The sequence below is a fragment of the Hyperolius riggenbachi genome, chromosome 3 (genome assembly GCF_040937935.1).
Source record: "Hyperolius riggenbachi isolate aHypRig1 chromosome 3, aHypRig1.pri, whole genome shotgun sequence".
NCBI lineage: Eukaryota > Metazoa > Chordata > Amphibia > Anura > Hyperoliidae > Hyperolius > Hyperolius riggenbachi.
The window spans coordinates 414,197,811-414,221,432 of record NC_090648.1 but is presented as its reverse complement, the minus strand read 5'-3'; the positions used below and the strand labels follow the sequence as shown (position 1 = coordinate 414,221,432).

The 23,622-nt window shown below is 42.1% G+C and overlaps 1 protein-coding gene across 1 annotated transcript in view; it reads right to left on the bottom strand.

Moving 5' to 3' along the window:
- Positions 1-690: 690 nt before the first annotated feature.
- GNPDA1 (glucosamine-6-phosphate deaminase 1) overlaps positions 691-23,622 on the bottom strand; it is a 38,409-nt gene continuing 15,477 nt past the window's right edge. The window contains exons 4-7 of the mRNA XM_068272933.1: positions 16,302-16,484; positions 12,989-13,173; positions 4,572-4,746; positions 691-1,065 (exon numbers count right to left, since the gene is read on the bottom strand). Of these exons, the coding sequence (XP_068129034.1) occupies positions 965-1,065; positions 4,572-4,746; positions 12,989-13,173; positions 16,302-16,484 (644 nt within the window). The 3' untranslated portion in view covers positions 691-964. The remainder of the gene's footprint in view (positions 1,066-4,571; positions 4,747-12,988; positions 13,174-16,301; positions 16,485-23,622) is intronic.

Genomic DNA, 23,622 nt, shown 5'->3' with positions numbered 1-23,622 from the left:
TTTTTGCATGCAAACTGTTGTGGAAGCTAACTTCCTCTATTATTGTAAATTGTAGCACCTGTTTCAGATGCAATTGGATGCATTTATGCCTCTAAGAGGCTCTGCACACCATCTTGCTGTTAACTCATTCAAATGCAACCTGGTTTTGGTTGTGTTGCCATTTCTCTCTTTGTACAAAAATGTAAGTTAAACTTTTCTAATGTGTAAAATTACCTGGAAGGGTGCGAGCAGTGCACACTGCACCCCTTCCTTTACTTTAATGGCTAGCTGTTCCCAGATCAAAATGACATTTGCATAGACATTATGGTCCCTTCCAACAAGATGACCTCACTATGGTGGAAGGGTCTATTACAATTTTTTTTGCATGCAAACTGTTTTGGAAGCTAACATTACTGTAAATTGTAGCAACTGTTTCAGATATAATTAGCTGCATTTATGCCTTGAAGAGGCTCTGCACACTATTTTGCCATTTAGTCACTCAGATGCAGCCTGGTTTTGGATGCGCTGCCATTTCTCCCTACTGTGTACAAACAAACATAACCTTCTTACGCTACAGAGCAATAGATGGAGCTGAACCGAGATGGACATAACACAGTTGCTAAATCATGTTATAACAATTACAGTGCTGTGTGCATGTAGTGTATAGTAACATCAGCAATAACGCTAAGTACAAGTAAAAACTACAATATATTGCAGCTACAAAAAGGAGTTTATTATACAAAAACATGGAAAATATATATTTTTTTTTTCTCTACTTGGAAAAACAGTAAGGCCATTGGACATATTCCCCTCAGTTTTGTAAAGATAGGAGTGTGTTCACCTGAGGTGTAATCCCAGATAGGGACCTTCCTTCACCCATCCTTCCCAATTGTGGTGGGCAAGAAAGCAGTGTGCCACCTCCAGCAACAGTGCAGTTAGAAACATACACTCTAAAGTACAAGCATTGTGAGGTAATTTCACCAGCTTAGTCACTGTAAGGTTTCTTAGGTGTGTGTTCCTCTTCTCTTCCTTTTTCCTTCATGCTGTACAAAGGATCAACCAGTCTGTTGTGGACATGCATTAATCCTACAAAACAATATATTTGGTTAAACAGTTATTGGTTAGAAAGTACAATTTTATATTCTTAAAAACAGGTTTTTGCAAATTTTACATGAACCTTTGTGATGAGTAACAGGCAAGATAGGCCATTATTCCGTTTTTCTCCTTCTGAAAGCGCCAGAGCTGCAGCCACTTAAAGTACCGCTGACCTCGTTTATAAATTTAATGCTTTTATATTACCTGTGCTGTGACAAGTCACAGCACACTCTTCCCCCTGTAGCGCTGAATCCCCCCCCCCCCACCCCCGCTCAACAGTGATGCAGAGCTCAATGATGGGCAAGAAGAAAGTGTCAGTACTTCCTCCTCTCTGCCAGTCATCAGGAACTCCCCCCTCCACTTGCCGCTATTAGTTCCCATTTGCACAGCGCACTGGGGAGCCGAGCTGTGTGTGGGCTGGAGGTAATTTAGCTCAGAATAATATAGTGTACTAATAGCTGTGGCTGGATGGTGTACTGGTTAAGGGCTCTGCCTCTGACACAGGAGACCTGGGTTCGATTCTCGGCTCTGCCTGTTCAGTAAACCAGTAATTCAGTAAGGAGTTTCTTGGGCAAGTCTCCTTAACACTGCTACTGCCTACTGAGTGCGCTCTAGTGGCTGCCTCGCAAGCGCTTTGAGTCCGACAGGAGAAAGGCGCTATACAAATACTGCCATTATTATTATTATTATTAGCACACTATCGTTCTGAGCTAAATTACCTCAAGCCCGCACACAGCTCAGCTCCGCAGTACTGACACTCCAGAAGTACTGACACTTCCTCCTCGCCCATCATCGACGTTATGCTCCAGTCGAAGATTTCGGCTAAGTAGAACGGGGCTGGGAGGGGTGGGAGGCACTCAATAGGGAGAAAAGTGCTGTGATTTAGGTCACAGTGCAGCCAATACAAAAAAAAAATAAAAATTAAAAAGTATGTTATTTTAATTTGAGGTCAGGGGTACTTTAAGGCGACCAAAATCATTAGGGAGCCTTGCCCAAAGACTCCTTACATACTGTTTTACCTACTGCACTGAGCTGGGATTTGAACCCTAGTCAAAGGCTCAAATCCCACATCAAAGGCAGCAGCCTTACCAGTGCGCTATCCAGTTCAGGAGATTGAAATGTGTAATTTCTTTATGTCCCTGAAAGCTAGTCCTACATCCAGCCATGGTTTATAGGACACTTTGCCAATTAATTTTGACAGTGCTATGTAATTCAACCTGCAGACAGCAACAATTATTGAAGTAATATACTCGAATATAAGTTAACCACTTGTATACAGTTGTATTCAAAGTTATTCAACCCCCACTGAAATTGAGTATTTTGGCCAGTTTGACATTGATTTTGATCATTTCAGTCATCTCGTTTACAATTAAATCAAAGAGGCACTTGTAAGTCAGACAAATATAACATGACATTTATAATGAATTAACCACAAATGTCTTTTTTGTGCTCACATCATTATCAGTTTTATTTAACCAAGTGACATTCATTCTTAATACTTAGTACATCCTTTTCCAGTTATAACCGCTTTTAAACGTGAAGCATAGCTTGACACAAAAGTGTCTTTCAGCGATCTACGGGCATCTTAGCCCATTCTTCATGGGCAAAAGCCTCCACAGTTCAGTCACATTCTTAGGATGTGCGCTGCAACTACTTTCTTTAAGTCCCACCAGAGGTTCTCAATCGGATTTATGTCTGGTGACTGCAATGGCCACTTCAAAAATGTTCCAGCCTTTAATCTGCAACCATGCTCTAGTGGACTTGGAGGTATGCTTGGGATCATTGTCCTGTTGAAAGATCCAACGTCTCCCAAGCCTCAGGTTTGTGACGGACTGCATCACATTTTCATCCAATATCTCCTGGTGCTGAAGAGAATTCATGGTACCTTGCACACGCTGAAGCTTCCCTGTACCTGCAGAAGCAAAACAGCCCCAAAGCATTATTGACCCCTTGCCATGCTTCACAGTAGGCAATGGGCCCAAACAGTTCTAATTTTGTTTCATCAGTCCACAGAACACTATCACAAAACTTTTGTGGTTTGTCCACATGACTTTTGGCATACTGCAGTCGACTCTTCTTATTCTTTGGAGACAGCAAGGGGTGCGCCTGGGAGTTCTGGCACGGAGGCCTTCATTACAGTGTGCGCATTATTGTCTGAGCTGAAACTTCAGTACCCGCATCTGACAAATCTTTTTTCAGTTACTCAGCAGTCACACAGGGACATTTCTCCACCTTGCGCTTCAGGTAGTGCACAGCAGTCAAAGTCAGCATTTTCTTTCCGCCACGACCAGGTAGCGTTTCAACAGTGCCCTTTGCCTTGAATTTGCGAATGATGCTTCCTATGGTGTCTCTTGGTATGTTTAACCTCTTTGCAATCTTCTTATAGCCATTGCCCTTCCTGTGAAGAGAAATCACCTCTTCTATTGTCTTCTCTTGACTTCACCATGTTTGTAAACGCACCAGTAAATGTCTAGAAGGAGCTGAGTATCACAGTAATTTTAAATCTGCCTAATTGGTGCTTATTATGCTTGACTGCTGTTCGTTAACATCCACAGGAGGTTTCAATACCTGATCTAAAACACTTGAATGAACCTCTGTTCTTAAGAGTGGTAGTCTTTAAGGGGTTGAATAATTGTGTCAATGAAGAAATCACACACAAAAAAAAAATAAAAAAAAATTAATACTGTATTACAAAAACAATTGATGTCATTTTAGTTGCATTTGGTTCTTTAAAAAGTCCCATGTAAGATTTCATTCTGAACACAAATTACGAATGTACACTAAATTCCCTAAAACCCTCTACGGCATTGGGGGTTAAATAATTTTGAACAGGACCGAGTTGACCACAATGTTTGACCCTTTTAAGCAGGTCATTTTTTTATTTTTTTATTTACTGAAGTATAAAAGTCTATCCCTTCCCTTGGATATCAGTATGGCCAGTTTCTGTCACTCTGCTTCACTCAGTGTAATCAGAGTGGTCAATGTCTCTCCCATCCCCTCTTCCAACCCAGGTAATCAGTGAGGACACTGGCCGGAATCTGTTCCCCTGCTTCCTTCCGTAATCATTGTGGCTAATGTCTGACCCAACCCCCACCCTAGGTAATCAGCGCAGCCAAAATCCATCTCTGTTCCCCCCCCCCCTCCCCACGCAGCGTAGATCAGCATCCCTCCTACTCCCAATGTCACGCTGAGGAAGATGAGAGGACGCGGCCACCGGACTAGGTATGTGACTTGGATTCCGCTGTGGTGCTCTGCATTAATTACTCATAGGAGGATGGGGGATAGAAAGAGGTGGGACTCCATTGGTTGGTGGTAGAGGAGAGAGCTACATTTCTTAACTTCTAGTTGAAGATATACGGTAACCTGTCATTTTCTATCTCCCGGACATTGCCATTTGCCTTTAGGTATTGTGTGAGTATCATTCGGTGACACCCACAAGTCATGGATATCTGCATTGCGTAATACAGTATGTTAACTAAAAGAAAATAAAGATATACCTTTAAAATATTTAACAGTCTTAACTCGAAGCTCCAGTGTTGCATCTTCATCACAGACAAACACTGTTTGAGGGTGTTGCTGAAAGGCTGACACAGTCCACATGTGATTTACGCCCTCCTCAATGGCCTTGTATAGGGCAAATGCTTTATGGGCCCCTGTGATAAGGATCATTACCTGCAAATCCAGAAGACTAGGTTACATCACGTTGTAAACACACCCTCTAATTTATTCAGTTACTAACCAGAAAAAAAAAAAAACAACAGTACTCTAAAACTGCATCTTCATACGTTTTGAATGCAGAATAAAGTGCAAGTCAGCCTAAAGGGGCCCATTAACAGTACAATATTTCACTAAATGCGATCTTTCGATGCAATTTGAATGATCGTAATTAATCGGAAGGCAGTTATTGTTCGTTGGTTACATTTACTGAATGTTTCTTTCTTCAAATTCAATCATAAAATCCAACTTTCATATCAATTTTATCCTATTTAGAAAATCGACCAAAGAATCGCTCCTTATCGATTGCCTTCATCAACTGCAAATCTTCTATACAATTTGATTGTAAAAGTCGCACACAAAGATCGCATTTGATGGAAAAATTGCACAGTTAATGAGCACCTTAACTTTAGGAGCCCATATTAACCTTCACAGATCTCTATGACATCACCAAGCATGCAGACTGAAACATGCATTTATCTCTGCTCAATGGAAGGCAGAGCCCATCGCTGTTCCTGTCCATCCCCCTACCCGATGTGACACGCATTGATTTGATTCCTCCCCTCATGAAATTGCTGCTCTGCACTTGCATTGATGCCGACTGCAGGGCTGAATAAGAAGAACCCTAGTCGCTCCCAGATGAGATCCAGTCACATGTGCATGTTGATGTTTTCCTGGGTTATGACTGTACAGAGACTTATCAAAACTACTGCAAAACTAATAGTTTCAATTGTAAAAAAGCTTATTGTCTGTAGCAATGTTCCTTATAGAAGGATTATGGGCCCTGATGCACTACACTTCGGGAAAGTTGCCGTGCGCAGAGGGCACGCGGCTATTTTGCTATTACTAACACCAGGGGAGCACTGCAGGTTGCGCCGTGGGCATTACCTCGGTAACCTGCAAGTTACCATAGCAATGCACACGTTAACCTGGTAACAAATATGGCAACAATGGTTTAATGTGTGGTGCTCCCCCGATGTCGACGGTAAAACTGCTGTGTGATCCCTGCGCACCGCTTCTTTACCGCAGTGTAGTGCATCAAGGCCCATAGTGTTTTATGTATAGAAATCCCATTGTTCATACTGGCAGTACTAACACAAAATTATTATACACCCAAAAACCTAGAACTGCAGATTGTAAGCCTATTTGGCAGGGACCTTTACCCTCTGCACTGTTCACCACCACCATTTAGACTCAAGAAAGAAAAAGTACATATATCCAGGCACATCACCTCAAGTTAGGCCATTTAAATAAGTTATTAGGAAGGTGCTAAAGGGGTTGTGGCCAGAAAAATGATGAGAGACTCCTGTGAATGCAATTGTTTGAACATTTGCATGTGAGTGTCTTTTACCATGTAGACTCGTCTGCTCTATTTATTGAATTATATCACAATCTGCGCACCATTGTGTATTGTTCCATCACTATTTTCTGTACCAATGTTTAGTGCTGTTATGCTCCTGTGTTGCTGTGTTTAATGTTGTAAGGTCTCCTCTATCAAATTGTACAGTGCTGCCTAATAGAGATGGATGAACTTGTTCACTGGTGGATGGTTCCTGGCAAATAACATCCATTCGCTTTTTACTGCTAATTTTTACATCCAACATTTGCATTCGCATTTAACATTGAAGTCAATGGCTGCCAACTTTAGTGATTAATAGAAAAGCCCCCGTACATGCTAGAATTGCTAAATTTGGGTATGTTAAAGAGAACAGTGGGAATAACAGGAATTTTTTTTTTTTTTTAAAAAAAGACCCAGTAGTCGAGAAAATCGGTTTTGAATACTTCAAAGAAAAAAAATGCATTCTGTAGCAGAATTCAGAATGTCATTGCTCTGGGGCTCGCTACTTAATATAGCAAGTCCAGGGCTGGGAATGGGATCATGTGTGCAGCACTGTTCATCGGTCCACAGGGCAGGGATTGACGCATGCGGCATTCTCCATCGTTCACCGGGTATTATGAGGATATATTGCGCTGGATCATTCCCGAGGATACCGTTGGAGTAAAGAAATGCATTTACGGTTAATTAAATACATTAAAGACTTAGTGGTTGCGTTTTTATAGCATTTCAACGCTTTGTGGAAAAGGGTTACGGGTATGTCAGTACCTACCTCTATACTCTTTTCACCTGGGGAAGGGCAGGTATCTGAGTGTCCGGAGGTGAGAAAGAGCCCCTTGTCCATGGACTGGGGGAGAGGGGGAGGCTTGGCTGTTACTCTCTTCCAGAGGCCTCCCCCCCAATACAATGGACCATGTGGGCTCGTATAGCTCAGGCTGCGGAACCACACAGTCTGGGCTCCGCAATCTGGCTATCCCAGCCTGCATTGGTGACAAAGGGCTAAAGAGGCTCGGGAGGGGGACCACACATTTAAAAAAAAATAATAATAATAATTTATGGTCTAAATCACAGTTAAATTAAAAACAAACAAACAAAAAAAACAACATGGTGTCCCCCTCCCAAGCTTCTTTAACCCCTTGTCACCCACGCAGACTGGGATAGCCAGATTGCGGAGCTGACATTTGGAGATTCTAGAAAGGTTTTGCTGTTAACGGCTAAAAGTTATAGCTGTTCTCCTGCCATTAAAGTCAATGGGGCTCACCGTGAACATGTTTTGCAAATTTTAACTGTAATATTCGCAAATGTGTTAAAGAATGTTCGGCCAACCCTACCGCCTAAAATAGGTTTTTAAAATATAAAGTTTAATGTAACAACAAAAACCCCAAAGATATATAGGTAAAGCTGATCTGTTATCTATGGAAAATATAAAGTCAATGTACATGGTTTTTTATTTTTGGTCTGTTACTAGGTATATAGTACTTTTGTTTGTTTTATTTTTGTTACATATAACAAATAATAATAATAAAAAGGAAAAAAAAAAAGTATACAAGTGGTTCAGAGCTCCACCTGCTGGTTTGAATTGGAAGTTTTGTGTTGGAAGGGTAAGAGAGATTGTGTTGCAGTGCCATAAATCTAAACAGTATATCCAAAGAAAACTGTAGAACCAGGTTATCAGTTTCAAAAGTCTGGAAAACGGTACTTAGTAAACTAGCCATGTTTTTCAAATAAAAATGGAAAATTCTTACTTTTAAACGCCAGACACAGTATTTAAAACAAATATGATAAAAACATTCTATGTTGGATGAAGTGCAGGGGAGCTTATTTATTGGATTTATATAGCATCAACATATTACACAGTGATGGACACTAAGGTTGCAGAAATTAGTAGGGGAGAAAAGTGACAATTCAGACAATTAGCAATACGGTACACAATGCCATATAACACACAGGAGTAGTAGTCCAAAAGTTCACGTTATTCTGTGATCAGGATGCATTATCAAGTAGGATACAGAATGAGGGCAGGCTATACCAAAGGCTTTCAACCTAAAGTGAGGGGGTAGTGACATAATAGGAGAGGGCGGAGAGGAAATTACGGGGTGTTGTAGAATTTTTGAGAATTGCGGGTGAATTCTGGTAAATTTGTTGGCTTGGCCCGTAACCCTCCTGGCGGTAACTCTGACCTGAGCTCGGGGTAGAAAAAAAAAAATCCCAAGCTCAGGTCGGGCTAAAGAAATTCCCTGCTCTCTTATGCCTTTAGGGGTCCCGCACGTGATCGAGGCTGCGCAGCAGGACTCCAGCCTCTGTCCCCGTCTGTCTGCAACCATTTTCTGGCCGCCGGGATCCCAATATCCCCGCTCTTCTTCCGGGGACCTGGCGGGCAATCAGTGCGGCGGAGCGGCGTGACGTCATGGGCGGGACAAAATTTGAAAGTGGCCCCTCAGATGCACACAGAGTGAGAAGATTATATATAGATAGATAGATAGATAGATAGAGATGCAATGGGAATGGTTGGTGATATTAACTTCCTGTTTGTAGCATGTTAGTATATGTGAGGAGGGAAACTTTTCAAAATGGGTTGGTGACCATGGCGGCCATTTTGAATCCAACTTTTGTTTTTTTCAATAGGAAGAGGGTGATGTGACACATCAAACTTATTGGGAATTTCACAAGAAAAACAATGGTGTGTTTGGTTTTAACACGACTTTATTCTTTCATGGATTATTTACAAGTTTCTGACCAATTATAAAATGTGTTCAGTGTGCTGCCCATTGTGTTGGATTGTCAATGCAACCCTCTTCTCCCACTCTTCACACATTTATACCATACCGCAGGAAAAATGCTAGGACAGGCTTCCAGTATCCGTACTCTCCGGTGCTGCACATCTATCTTCACAGCATAGACCAGTGGTCCTCAAACTAAGGCCCGCGGGCCGAATGCGGCCCCCTTAGGCTTTTTTACTGGCCCCCCACACACAAAATGTATTACTTATAGATGCGGTCAGCCACACCTTTAAATATTGGTGGTCCAATCAAATTCCACATCAGGTGACACTGCTGTCTAATTGGACTGCAGATTGTCACCTGGGTATGCTTCACTGTCTGGCCCGCAAAGACGACATATTATGTATATTCCGGCCCCCCAGCAGTCTGAAGTATGTTGACCCGGCCCTCGACCCAAAACGTTTGGGGACCCCTGGCATAGACAATTGCCTCCAGATGACCCCGAAGATAAAAGTCTAAGGGGGTCAGATCGGGAGACCTCTGGGGCTAGACAAATTGCTACATGATGTGTTTCCCTCTTTATGCACTGAAGCTGGCACGTTCCCTGAGTTTTTCCAGCAAGATGGTGCACCACATCATGGGTGTCAGGTCCGAGCCTTCCTAGATGAACAGTTTCCTGGAAAGTGGATTGGTCGTTGTGGGCCAGTTGAATGGCCCCACAAGGTCTCCCAAACTGACCCACTTACACTTATCTTTGGGGTCATCTGAAGACATTTAGGGGTGTGGTCCTAGTCAAGACAATCTTCTGAACTCCACACAATGTCAAAATGGGAAAGAAAGGGAATTTAGGCAATTTTGAGCGTGGCATGGTTGTTGGTGCCAGAAGGGCCAATCTGAGTATTTCACAATCTGCTCAGTTACTGGGATTTTCACGCACAACCATTTCTAGGGTTTACAAAGAATGGTGTGAAAAGGGAAAAACATCCAGTATGCAGCCGTCCTGTGGGCAAAAATGCCTTGTTGATGCTAGAGGTCAGAGGAGAATGGGCCAACTGATTCAAGCTGATAGAAGAAACATTGACTGAAATGACCACTCGTTACAACCGAGGTATACAGCAAACCTCAACACGCACAACCTTGAGGCAGATGGGTTACAACAGCAGAAGACCCCACCGGGTACCACTCATCTTCACTACAAATAGGAAAAAGAGGCTACAATTTGCACGAGCTCACCAAAATTGGACAGGTGAAGACTGGAAAAATGTTGCCTGGTCTGAGGAGTCTCGATAGAGTCAGAATTTGGCATAAACAGAATGAGAACATGGATCCATCATGCCTTGTTACCACTGTGCAGGCTGGTGGTGGTGGTGTAATGGTGTGGGGGATGTTTTCTTGGCACACTTTAGGCCCCTTAGTGCCAATTGGGCATCATTTAAATGCCACGGGCTACCTGAGCATTGTTTCTGACCAGGTCATTCCCTTCATGACCACTATGTACCCATCCTCTGATGGTTACTTCCAGCAGGATAATGCACCATGTCACAAAGCTCGAATCATTTCAAATTGGTTCCTTGAACAGGACAATGAGTTTACTGTACTAAAATGGCCCCAGTCACCAGATCTCAACCCAATAGAGCATCTTTGGGACGTGAGGAACGGGAGCTTTGTGCCCTGGATGTGCATCCTACAAAATCTCAATCAACTGCAAGATGCTATCCTATCAATATGGGCCAACATTATTGTATTTATTTATTTATTTGTTGTATTTATAAAGCGCCAACATATTACGCAGCGCTGGACAATAAATAGGGATACATACAATATTTAGGGGTGACATACAGCAAAATGACCTGAATACAAGAAAAATCAGATCACACGGCACAGTATGAGTACAAGGTAATGCTTAGTCAGTCACTGGATGGAGCATGGAGATTAGGCAAGTTAGGTTCACTCAGATGCCTAGCATGGGTTCACAGTAATGGAGGTGCATGATCAGGTTGGACACAAAAAGGAGGAGGACCCTGCCCAAAGGCTTACAATCTAAAGGGAGAGGTAGGGACACGAGAGGTAGGAGACCAGAGTTCAGCTGTGGGTTTAGAGCACTTGTGAGGGGTAGTAAGCCAGAGTGAAAAGGTGAGTTTTGAGGGCTTTCTTGAAGATGTTGGAGGGGGCTGCCCTAATGGGTGGAGGTAGGGAGTTCCATAGTGTTGGAGCAGCTCTTGAGAAGTCCTGGAGGCGTGCATGGGACTGGGTGATGCGGGGGGGGGGGGGGGGGGGGGCGATTAGGCGAAGTTCATTGGAAGAGCGGAGAGCGGCTAGGTGTGTACCTCTGAGTAAGATCGGAAATGTAGGTTGGACAAGTTTTGTGGAAAGATTTGTAGGTCAGACACAGTATCTTGAATCTGATTCTGGACTGGATAAGAAGCCAGTGGAGGGATTCAAGGAGGGAATCCGCCATGGTGGAGCGATGGGAGCAGTGGATAATTCTGGCTGCTGCATTCATGATGGACTGCAGTGGGGCTGTTCGGGTCATAGGGAGACCAGACGGCAGGGCATTGCAGTAGTCAAGCCGGGAAATTATGAGGGCATGGATGAGGAGTTTGGTGGTGGCAGAGGTCAGGAAAGGGCGAATCTTACAGATGTTACGAAGGTGGAAGTTGCAGGACTTTGTGAGGTGTTGGATGTGGGGAGTGAAGGAGAGTGCGGAGTCCAGGGTGACACCCAGACAGCGGGCTTGAGAGGTAGGGTGAATGGTAGTGTGGTTAACAGTGACATGCACATCTGGGAGGTTTATGGATGTCCGGGGTGGGAAGATCATAAATTCCGTTTTGTCTAGGTTTAGTTACAGGAACCTAGCGGACATCCAGGAGGAGATGGCTGATAGACAGGAGGAGACCTTGTCCATGGTAGTGGTGGATATGTCAGGGGTGTGGAGGTAGATCTGGGTGTCATCTGCATACAGATGATAGTTAAAACCCATGGAGGAGATAACCTTGCCAATGGAGGATGTGTATAGGGTGAACAGTAGGGGGCCAAGGACCGAACCTTGGGGGACTCCCACCGAGAGGTGGTTAGGGGTGGATGAGGACTCATTGAAGGCGGTCGTGAAGGAGCGGTTGGAGAGGTAGGATGAAAGCCAGGACAGGGCAAGATCGTGAATGCCCATGGACTGGAGGGACTGGAGGAGTAGGGGATTATCTACTGTGTCAAAAGCTGCTGAAAGGTCAAGGAGGAGAATGGAGAATTTACCTTCAGCTTTAGCTAAGGCAAGGTCATTGACCACTTTGGTGAGAGCAGTTTCGGTTGAGTGGGCAGGCCGAAATCCAGATTGAAGTGGGTCTAGCAGTGAGATGGCATTGAGGAACTGGGTCAGGCGTTTGTGAACCAGACGCTCAAGGAGTTTTGAGGCAAAGGGGAGGAGGGAGATAGGACGGTAGTTGGAGGGTAGCGAGGGGTCGAGGGAGGGTTTCTTGAGCAGGGGTAGTACAGTGGCCTGCTTGAAGTCTGAGGGGAAGGTGCCTGTGGATATTTCTAAAGAATGAACATTTCTAAAGAATGCTTTCAGCACCTAGTTGTATCAATGCCACGTAGAATTAAGGCAGTTCTAAAAAGCGAAGGGGGTCAACCACTGTATTAGTATGGTGAGATAGAGATACACACACACACACACACACCCCTTTTAACACAAAGTGGTGTCAGCCGAACCGACTACAGACCTTCCCTTATATGCACAGCTAGAGCAAATGCAGCCTGCTCAGCTGAGTGGATTGGGATATGTATATACATATACATCACATTTCTCTTTCATCCGAAATGTCACAATGACTGCTCATAAACTTTTCCAGCTCTGTGCCCCCTCTACATACCTTCTCTGTGGTTATCAACTATAGAGGGGCCCACCATTCTAAAGACAGCAGTGCATTAGAGATGTGCACCCAGTAATTTCATATTACTCAGTGATCATATTAGAAGAGAAAGTGGGGGTGGAAAAAAGCATTCTTCCCACAATTTGCCTTTATGTCTGGCCTTGGTTGTCAGGTCTGCTCCATATTTCGTAAACATAACCCTCAAAATGACTAATTTTAAATTCACTTTAAATTATCTAGCTTTTAAAAAGGCAAGAGGAGCCCAATTTGGATAGTACCTCTTTTGCATCCATCACTGTTCCCACACCAACTGTCAAAGCCATGGTAGGTACTTTGGAAAGATTGCCATCAAAGAAGCGGGCATTTGCCAAAATAGTGTCCATAGCCAGGGTCTTCACTCTGGTTCTAGAGACAAGACTGGAGCCAGGCTCATTAAAAGCTATGTGACCATCAGGTCCAATTCCTGGAAAAAAAAAAATTATTTAGTTTTTACATAGCGCCAACATGTTCTGCAGTGCTTTACAGAATACATATTCATGTCACTAACTGTCCCTTAGAGGAGCTCACAATCTAGTCCCTACCATAGGCATAAGTCTATGGTAGTCTAGGACCAGTTTTAGGGGGAAGCAAAGTAACTTACCTGTACGTTTTTGGGATGTGAGAGGAAACCAGAAGAATCCCACGTAGACACAGGGAGAACATGCAAACTGCTGAAATTGCACTGGCTGGGATTCAAACCAGGGAACCAGCGATGCAAGGCAAGAGTGTATTTATAAACGCCACTGTGGTGCCCATGGTGTGCTGTAGCATATCAAATGCTCCACCCCCCAGCTGCTAACTTGGTCTATAACTAATGTCATATGTTATCTTATGGGAGGGGAAAAAAACAAAAACAACTACATTCTTACTTATTAGGGCTCACCAGAGGACACCAAAAATGCATCACTTCCTCCCTTGTTGCAGGGCTGATTTTCATTGGATTGCCCCTGCAAACTTGCTGACCAGTCAAAGGCAAACATTTTCAGTTATTTATTCTTTCTTTGTCCCGTTTTTGCTCTCTTCTCTTATTAGCTGACTTGAGTACATATTTGCACTAGTTTACGATGTATGCTTCTACCAGATTGTAGTTCTGCCGTGCGGTCACACATCACACCACATAACCCCGCAACTTGGTTGAGAGACGTATGGACATGTTCGTATCTATAAATTACAACGGACTGCTTTATCCTAATTCAATGTCTGCAGCGCGCTTCTGGATAATGCAGATTCCATGCCTGCTGACCAGGCTTTGTAACAGCGCATAGGTTATAAAAGGCAAATTACACTACATTCTAAAGCTATGTACCTGGATAGAACTCAGCCAAGGCAACCACATTCAGGGCAGTCCAGGCAGAGAATCTAGTGTGTTTACAGGTATCCTAGAAGGTCACACAAATCCAGAACACCATCCTTTACAGAAAAGCATATAATTTCCTTCCTTACCCTGCCCACCAGAAGCCACTCCATCATGCGCCCTGCCATTGTCCCTTTTCCCAATAAAATAGTACACATCACCTCAGTTCCTATTTTGTTTTTAATTGCAATGAAGCAGAGTTGAAAACTACCTTTTTGTGCTATTGTTAGCAATGGCAGCAGAGAAGTCCCCCCCCCCCCCCCCCAATCCAGGCATAGCCATGATAGGTAGACTAAACTTACCGAGACAAGCAACTAACATCCCTAGGCTTGCGAGATCTCCATATATATAATCAATACTGCGATGCTCAGCATCATCTATTCTAACATATAGATTGCCCAGATATAGTTAATACAAATGTAACAGACAAGGACATAGCAAAGTGTTCTTTTCCACTGTTGTCCATCTGGTATCACCTTGTAGCCATTGCACTTACTGCTGCTATGCCCTGACTGAAGAAAGGCATTTTTTAAATTGGCATCTTAAATCTTGAAAATGAATAGATGTTCCAAGTGCCAACAGCTGGCTTAACATGGAAGCTATTTAAGGTTTTTTTGGTTCTTTTTTTTCAGTGCGCTAAAAGATAAGATATAGCTACAGAGAAAAATATATCCTAGGGAGCAGTGACCAAGGCTTGAGAGTAAAGGCTTGTACGTACACAGGCTGCAATTGTGTTGCCCATAGCGATTGTTACGCACAAGCACTGTACAAACATCAGTTAGCGCTGAGAAAGATGTATTGTTCAGTGTGGATGGAGGCGGGATGAAGGGGCGGGCACATGAGTGAGCGGCTGCTAATGGGTAAGTTATGTGAAAATATAATGTGCTTTTTCTTTGCATGTTCTTTAATGTAATTTAGACATACAGCATACTGAACTGCTCAACAACCTCATGGTAGACCTGTATGCACTATAGATTGATGTCAGATACCTCACAAAATGAGCACTTCAGATGAGTTTTGTTTACCATGTGTACAAGCCTTTGAGCCTCATATTAATGATAGGTTACTATTCCTCTTTATGATCTTTAAGGCCTTGTCCACATTACAAATTGCAATAGCGCTAGCAATTTGGTGAGCACTTTTCCCTTAGAAAAGCACTTTAAGCACTTTTGCTCAGCGATTAATTTTTTCACTACCTGACGTCAGTCAGGAAGTGAACTCTTTCACCTGGAAATGAATAAATACAATGCATCTATTTCAAGGGTTTTGCCTATATATTCTATTGAACACAAATGCTCAGAAAATAGTGCAGGAGCCACGTTTGCAATTCAATAGAAAGCGAGTCACTCACATAAGCGACCATTGCACTAGCACTTTTTGAAATCGCCAGCACTTTAAAAAAAAAAAAAAAAAAAAAAAAAAAAGCAAAAACGCTTAGTGTGAACAAACCCTAACAGTTTGTTGCAGCAACAGTTTAAGTATGAGGTAAGTACAAACATCAAGCTTAACTATATCCTAAACCTGCTTTAATTTATAGAAGAGCTGGACAAAAATATGTCCTACAAGTAAATCCTACCTAATCTCCAAGGTATAAAGTCCATGTGATGGTCTCACAACAACCATGTTGTGAAACTAGAATCCCTAACCAGTTTGTGGTAAATGACTGAGCCATTTGTTCAACAGGACAGCCAGGATACTATACTGACAAGGAGGTCACCAGTGGAAGCTTATAGATTTCTCCACATACAGGTTTTCTTTCAAGTGAATCTTTCACTCTCTTACTTAAATGTAGCAAATTCAGATTTGTGGAACAAAGGATTATTGTTTAACATGGCTGCATTACCCATGGGAAGAATATTCTGCTATTGCCTGGAAACAGGCACTGACATTTTGTCAGCATTATGTGGATGAGGTAAGAAAGAAGTGTTTTTTTGTCAGTTCAAGATATTTTCTCAGGCCTGTCTACTACCATTTCCAGCTTATCAGCACTTTCCAGTACCTAGGCTTTGACATGTCATGCATAGCCAAACAAAACTGAAAAAAAAAATCTTGTTTTCCAAATCTGAATTCACTTCATGTATGAGAAAATGAAAATTGCACTTTAGAAGTAGTTCAGTAATAACTTGAAAAAAATATTAGGGTCCTTGGTTAAATATTCAGCTGGATACTTGAATTCATTAAACAAAGACAATATTCACCGCCAACGAACAATTCGATTCCACCAGCAGCTCTAATTTTCCCTTCAAATAGATCACATTCAGCTTGGAGGTCAGAGGCGTTTCCATCCAGGATGTGTGCATTCTCTGCTTCAATGTCTATGTGCTTGAAAAAGTTATTCCACATAAAAGAATGATAGCTCTCTGGGTGGTCCCTGGGGAGACCTGCATGGAATGACAGAAAGACCATTTATCTTATAAGATCAATATGGCATCAATATACTAGTTACAGACATTTTGTCTCATCTCAAAACCAAGTTTTACAGTCAATATTGCACCACTTATAGGTTTCTGTATGTATAATGTAACAAAACATGACAATAAAACCGGGCTCGCTGCCTTCTGGAGAATATTAGTTAGTGCCAATATCAAGGCTTACTTCCTAAATTACTTACACAGGACAAGTGTGGATCGGGTATTCTTAAGCTGGCAATACACAGTGCCATTCATTTACTAATTAGATTGTAAATTGAAGTGGATTTAAACAATTGTGATCAATATTATGAACAATATTAAGGGCTAAACAAACTTAATAGACTGATCTTGGTCTTTAGTCGGTCATAAAATATTTAAATCGCAATATCAAAAGCGAATGATAACTAATTAGTGTATTGCCAGCTTTATTTTGATCTACATATGTCTTGCAGATGATAATCACTGAAGGACCATGACAGCCAGGGAAAATAGAGAATCTATATCTCTCTCTATCTCTATCTCTCTATATATCTCTCTATCTCTATCTCTATCTATCTATCTATATCTATATTTTATTGTAGGTGTATTTTATACTCGGACACCATCCTCTTAGTCACAACGTACATCATATGCCAAGATTCTCCTATGCTGGACCGCAAGAGATCCAAAAATGCTGGTCTGGATTTATTAGATGATATAAGACAATCCAGACTATAAGACACACCTAGGTTTAGAGGGCAAAAACCAGGGAATTTTATAATTACACACACACACACACACACACACACACACACACACACACACACACACACACACACACACACACACAGAATTATTGATACACCCAGCAAATGTTGGACCTAGGCCTGGTGCACACCAGAGGAGGTTTTCTGAGCATTTTGAGTTTTTAAATCTGCTGCTAATGTTATCCTATGTGTCTGTGCATACTGGAGCATTGAGGTTTTGTAAAAAAAAACCCATAGCATTACATTGGGAAGAGCTTTTGAAACCTCTAAAAGCTGTTCCCAATGTAATGCTATGGGTTTTTTTTACAAAACCTCATTGCTCCAGTGTGCACAGACACATAGGATAACATTAGCAGCAGATTTAAAAACTCAAAATGCTCAGAAAAACTCCTCTGGTGTGCACCAGGCCTTAAAGTTACTTTTATTCAACCAGCAAGTAATTTTTTTTGACAGAAAATGAAAGTGGTGTCTCCCAAAAGATAAGACGATGTACTAAAGGCATTATTGTGGAAAAAAACATTTCTCAGCTTTTATTTACATTTAAGCAAAGTGTCCAGTACAACATTTTTCATAACCTTCACAAACTGTCAAAGTCTCAGTGAAAATCCAAAGTTATATACCATTCCAAATAGTCCAAGCTGTTCTAAAGCATCCTAATAACATTGGTTAATTGGGAAAAGCTGTTTTAATCAATTCAACAGGTGAAAACAGCAGCTCTCTTCAGTTGGTTTGTGGACAGTCATGGCTAAAACAAAGGAGCTCAGTGAGGACCTGCGGCTGCTCATTGTGGCTGCTCAAGTCAGGAAAGGGCTACAAGGCCATTTCTAAATGTTTTCCAGTTCCAGTGGCTACAGTGCAACGTATTATTAAAAAAAATACAATATGCTCTGCACTGTGGAAAATCTCAGCGGACGTGGTTGGAAGCCACAAGTGACATGTGTGCCTGCCAGGGGGATCGTGACAGAGGTAATAAAGAATCCGAGGATAATCACCAAGACCATCCTGGTGAATCTGGGCTCTGCTGGTGGCAATGTCTCAAGGAAGACAATCCAATGGACACTGCACACTGCTGGGTTCCACTAATGCAGAACAAGGACGACATCACTTCTCCAGATAAGGCATACAAAAGCTTGCTGGCCTTAGGAAATGCTTATCTGGACAAAGAAGTTAGGTCTTCTGTTAAACAAAAATTGAATTGTTTGGTCACAATGTTTCCTTCATTTGGCAAAAAAGGAAAAAAAAAAAAAAAAAAAAAAAAAAAGAAGGGAGAAGCCTTCAAAGAAAGAAAGCGAAAAAAGTGATACATGAGGATTCTCAATGACAATATTAGGTAGTCTGCAGAGAAACTTGGCCTTGTCCACGAATGGACATTTCAGCATGACTATGACCCAAAACACAGCAAATGTGGTGAAGAAATGGTTAGCAGACAACAACATTAACGTTTTGAGGTGGCCCAGCCAGAGTCTTGATTTGAATCCAATTGAGAATCTGTGGAGGGAGCTAAAGATTATAGGGATGGCAAGAAGATCCTCCAACCTGAAAGATTTGGAGCTCATTGCTAAAGATGAATGGGCAAAAATACCCATGGAGACATGCAAAATGCTGGTCTGCAATTATAGGAAGCCTTCATTTGCTGCGATAGCTAATGAAGGCTTTTCTATTAATTATTGACAAAGGGTATGAATATATTTGGACTGGACTTTTCTTGCTCAAATGTAAATAAAAGCTGACAATTCCTCTTGTACATCATCTTACTATCTTTTGGGAGACACCTATGTCATTTTCTGTCAAAAAATTACTCGCTGGTTGAAGAAGTCAAAATTTGCCAGGGGTATGAATAATTGTGGGCAGCACTGTATGTATATGTATAAAGCATATGTATATTTTATAAAGTGTGAGTGAGTATATAGACACACACACACACACACACACACACACACAGTGGCACTTTATAAATACAATAAATAAATGCACACATACATTAAAACCTAGTGCATCCATGGTCAAGGAGTGTCTTGTCGATGTTCTCCACCAATTATTGTGCCCCTCCCCCCCCTTTTACCCCATGCATCCATTTGACAGGCAGTTAAATAAGACTTTGTTCTGTGATTTGTACTTTAGAACCAATTAATACAGCCTGAATGCCATGAACTGGGTCTTTTAGTGATGTAATATTTGTTTTAAACGCATTAAGCTTGGTTAGCTTGGCAGAATGTCTTGGCTACAGCTAGATTAAAATACAGCTATCTGGAACAGAAGTCTGTTCAAACAAATCACACCTACTTTCAGACAATTTTTATATTCTGAGGTGTTGGCAGATGCCGGAGAGATAAAAATCAACCAAAACATTATTACATCTTCCAGGCAAATTGAAATCGGAGTTTCACTTTATGAAATCTCAGCTGCAATGAAAATTCCTAAAAAAAAAAAAAAAAACAAGCCAGTGCACCGCACAATCTATTGGCTATATAATAAATTATGTTTCATTTCAGTTCACAGACTGAGACTGCTGTGAAGCTCCTATTTAAACAACTTTGCAATCTCTTTTCCATGGACTCGTTTGTCTAGCAGTTCAGATGCCCACCTGCCTGCCAGCCATAAGTGCCATTCGGCTGCAGTTACATGCAGCAAAATGGCAGCATTCAGTAACACCGCATTTGGCACGTTTGACACTTGTCACTTTACAAGGTGGAGGAAAAAGTGTCATGTTGCATCTGAACATGTCAACCACCATGCTCAGACAACTATATTGTGAAGGCACCTGTCCACCACCTGTGCCCAGTGCTAGCAAGAGCCCAGCCGGTGAATAGGAGCAGCTGACAGGTGGTGAATTCACCACCCTCATATGCTCAGGTAAAAGAGGTCTAATGAAGAAGTTTCAAGTCAGGTAAAAGCTAAGCACTCCCAGGCCACATGCTGTTACGATTATTCTACATTATTCTTCTCTCTTGGTCCATTCTGCCAAAGTCTACCATCAGCACTTCTCCATTTTTTTCTTCCATTTAAAATCTCACATCTTTTCCCCTATATATATATTTTTCCCTTTAATTAAATTTTAGCTGGTGAAAGTATGCTTTCTATGCATAGATTTTAGAATAATGGAAGATTCAATGTAGCTGATAAGATAGTAAATGAATTGCAGTGTCTAAGGTTAGCAGGGTGGAATCAGCGGCTACATGGTACCAAATGGGATTCATTAACCACTAACAAATGCGCCGATTGCATGTTTTTATTTTTTATGTTTATTTAATTTTTTTTTCTTCTTTACAGCTTTGGAAATTTCTAACTGGTTGCGGTTATTAACACAGCTTTTCTCACACAATTAAGTTTTTAATAACTCCTGATGAATGATGACGATTTGCCAATTTGCTTTCTCTTTCATTTATGTGACTTAAACGGTACATGTAATGGCACATAATGAGACAAATGTGCATATATACAGTCCAACCACTCCAATATATACCAATGCAACACAGAACCCGGCTGTAATTTATTTTTGTCACTGATAGTATAGGTCACCTGAACTGAGAGGGATATGGTGGTTGCCATATATTCTTTTAAACAATACCTGTTGAGGTTTTTGGCTGCAGTAGTGTATGTATCACACACACCTGAAATAATGAGCTCATCTAGTCAGACTTCAGTCACTATGGCCCAGTGCACACCAAAACCGCTAGCAGATCCGCAATATGCTAGCGGTTTTGGAAGCTGATTTCAGAGCGATTCTAGGTATGTTTAGAGAGGTTTACTAAACATAACTAGCGGTTTTGGGTGCGTTTTTGTGTAGCAGATTACACATTGTTACAGTAAAAGCTGTTACTGATCAGCTTCTGTAACAAAAACGCCTGGAAAACCGCTCTGAAGTAGCGTTTTTCAGAGCGGTTTGCGTTTTCCCTATACTTTACATTGAGGACGAAACGCTTCAGAAAACCGCGAACGTGCAGCAGGAGGCACGTTTGCGGCTGGGTAAAAACCTCAAACCGCCAGTGTGCACCATCCCATTGCAATACATTAGCCAAGCGTTTTTACAGGCGGATGCGGCTGGCAGAGCGTTCTAAAAACCGCTTGGTGTGCACTAGGCCAAACACCTGATTGGCATGCTTGTTCAAGGTCTATGGCTATGAGTATTGGAAACAGAGGCTTAGCAGGACAGCCAGGCAATCTGCATTATTTAAAAGAAAATAAATATATCAGCCTCCATATCCCTCTCAGTTCAGGTGTACTATAAGAGCCTGAAACATGAACCGCCAGTAATTTTTCCATGCGCAGTAAACCAGCATTGTATAGCAGTCAGATACAAAGCCCTTGAGAGCCATGGGCCGTAGGGTAGCTATGAATTTCCAACACTGACTGAAGCCAAAATTCTGCTTCTTTGTAGAACTGGTATCTGTATTTCCAGAAATACCCCATCATGCAGAATGAGTCATAAGCTTTACAGGGTAAGGGCTCAAACCCACTAGCAGCCTTTTCTAAGCGCTAGTGATTTGAAAAAGCTCTTGCTAATGCAATGCTATGGGGGATTTTTATAAAATCACATCACTCAAGTGGGATCACACCCATAGCATTACATTAGCAAGAGCTTTTCAAATCACAACTGCTTAGTAATGTACTGCTAGTGGGTCCCAGGCCTAAGAGTTTGTTGCCCAGATTCACCTTCCTATTACAGATAGTACCAATCCTTTTGCAGAAAACGTGGGCCCAGGCATGGTGGGGAAAAAAAGCCCCAGACTAACAGACATAGCCTCAATTATCCAAAAGATCAGAGTTGGATCGGCCTGACCAACATATGGAGGTACTATCAGGCCTCTATTATGGCTCGCAAAGCTGTCTGGCAGTTTCATGTCCACATAAAAGCCTGGGTTAACATGGAATTTAGGGTAGTGGAAGGACAAAGGTTTGCATGGCTAACAAAACCTTGTTTTCCTTTCGATTGCTCTTAAACTTTTATCTCAGATATGCCATTGGTTCAGGCAGTGCTTAAAAGTTTTAGAAGCATTTGTGGGGAATCTGGACTTTACAATTCCAGGCCCTCTTAGTTCACTAAGATATAACCTGAAGTTTCCTCCAGGATCTTCCTCAATCAATAAACAATCCCAGCAAGCCAGCACCATCTTCAGTATTTAAAATACCTCTTTTATTTGTAAAAGTTAAAATAGCATGATAACATCAGCCATACAGCTGTATACTGGAATACATCTGAGGATGCACAGATGGTTGAAGCCATAGCACGTCACTGAACATTCCTCCATTGGTGCTTGGTACACACAGAAGGAGACTTCCTCAAGCAATGTCCTCATGATCACCAACTCCTATTGCTGGACCTGGTGGACCAGGTAGGGATGTTGATGCGAGAGATTGAATTCCATCCAGAAGTTTCAGTTGTCTCTTTGTGTTATACTTACAATTAAAAAGCTTTTTGTCTCAACCTGCGATTGGGAAGGCTGCTCTTAAATCTCTTACAAACTTTGAGAATATTTGTCTAATTGGGGAACCCCAGACAACTCCTCTCTCTATAAAGACCTTTTGATGGATAAACTCGAACCCACTTACCTGCTCAAGAATAAATTTGGAGGCCCAGCTGGGTACAGAGTTCTCAGATAAGAAGTGGCTCTAGTGAACTAGTCCATAGGAGTTTGCTCAATGTTGTCACTCACAAACAAAACAAAAAAAACCTATCTGGCTGGTATTGGACCCCAACTGCTTCACAAAATTTCTAATGTTGGCTCGGATAAAGACTGGAGATGCCACTGGGGCTCTTGTACACATTTGGTGGTTATGCCCAAAGCTGAGGGGCTTCTAGTCTCAGGTGAGAACTTTGAAGGAAAAGGGGGGGGGGGGAATTGAGCCTGACCCCAGAAACCTTTCTGCTGCATCTGCCCCCTTTAACCCTTAGACCAGTGTTCCCCACCCCTGTCCTCAAGGCCCACCAACAGTGCATGTTTTGTGGAAATCCACAGAGGCACAGTAGTTAATCAGCTCTGCTGCAACACTAATTACCCCACCTGTGATTGTGTGTGGTTTCCTGCAAAACATGCTGTTGGTGGGCCTTGATGACAGGGCTGGGGAACTCTGCCTTAGGCAATATAAGAAGTCTATGCTCAGATACCTGCTTATTGCTCAGTAGGAGTGTATCCCTGTTCTAAGGAAATGCACTTCTTCCCACTCCATTGGAGAGTGGTTTACAAGGAGAAAACGCATTGAGGAACTGATTGCGACTAAGAAGAGTGGATTATGAGCGAATAACAGGACACACATCATTGGTATGCCCCCTCAGGTTACTGGTAGTCCCATAGACCCTTAGTGAAAAGTCCCTAAGGGGGGCTGTTTTTCCTCTTTTCCTTACTCTATCGTTGTTTGACAGT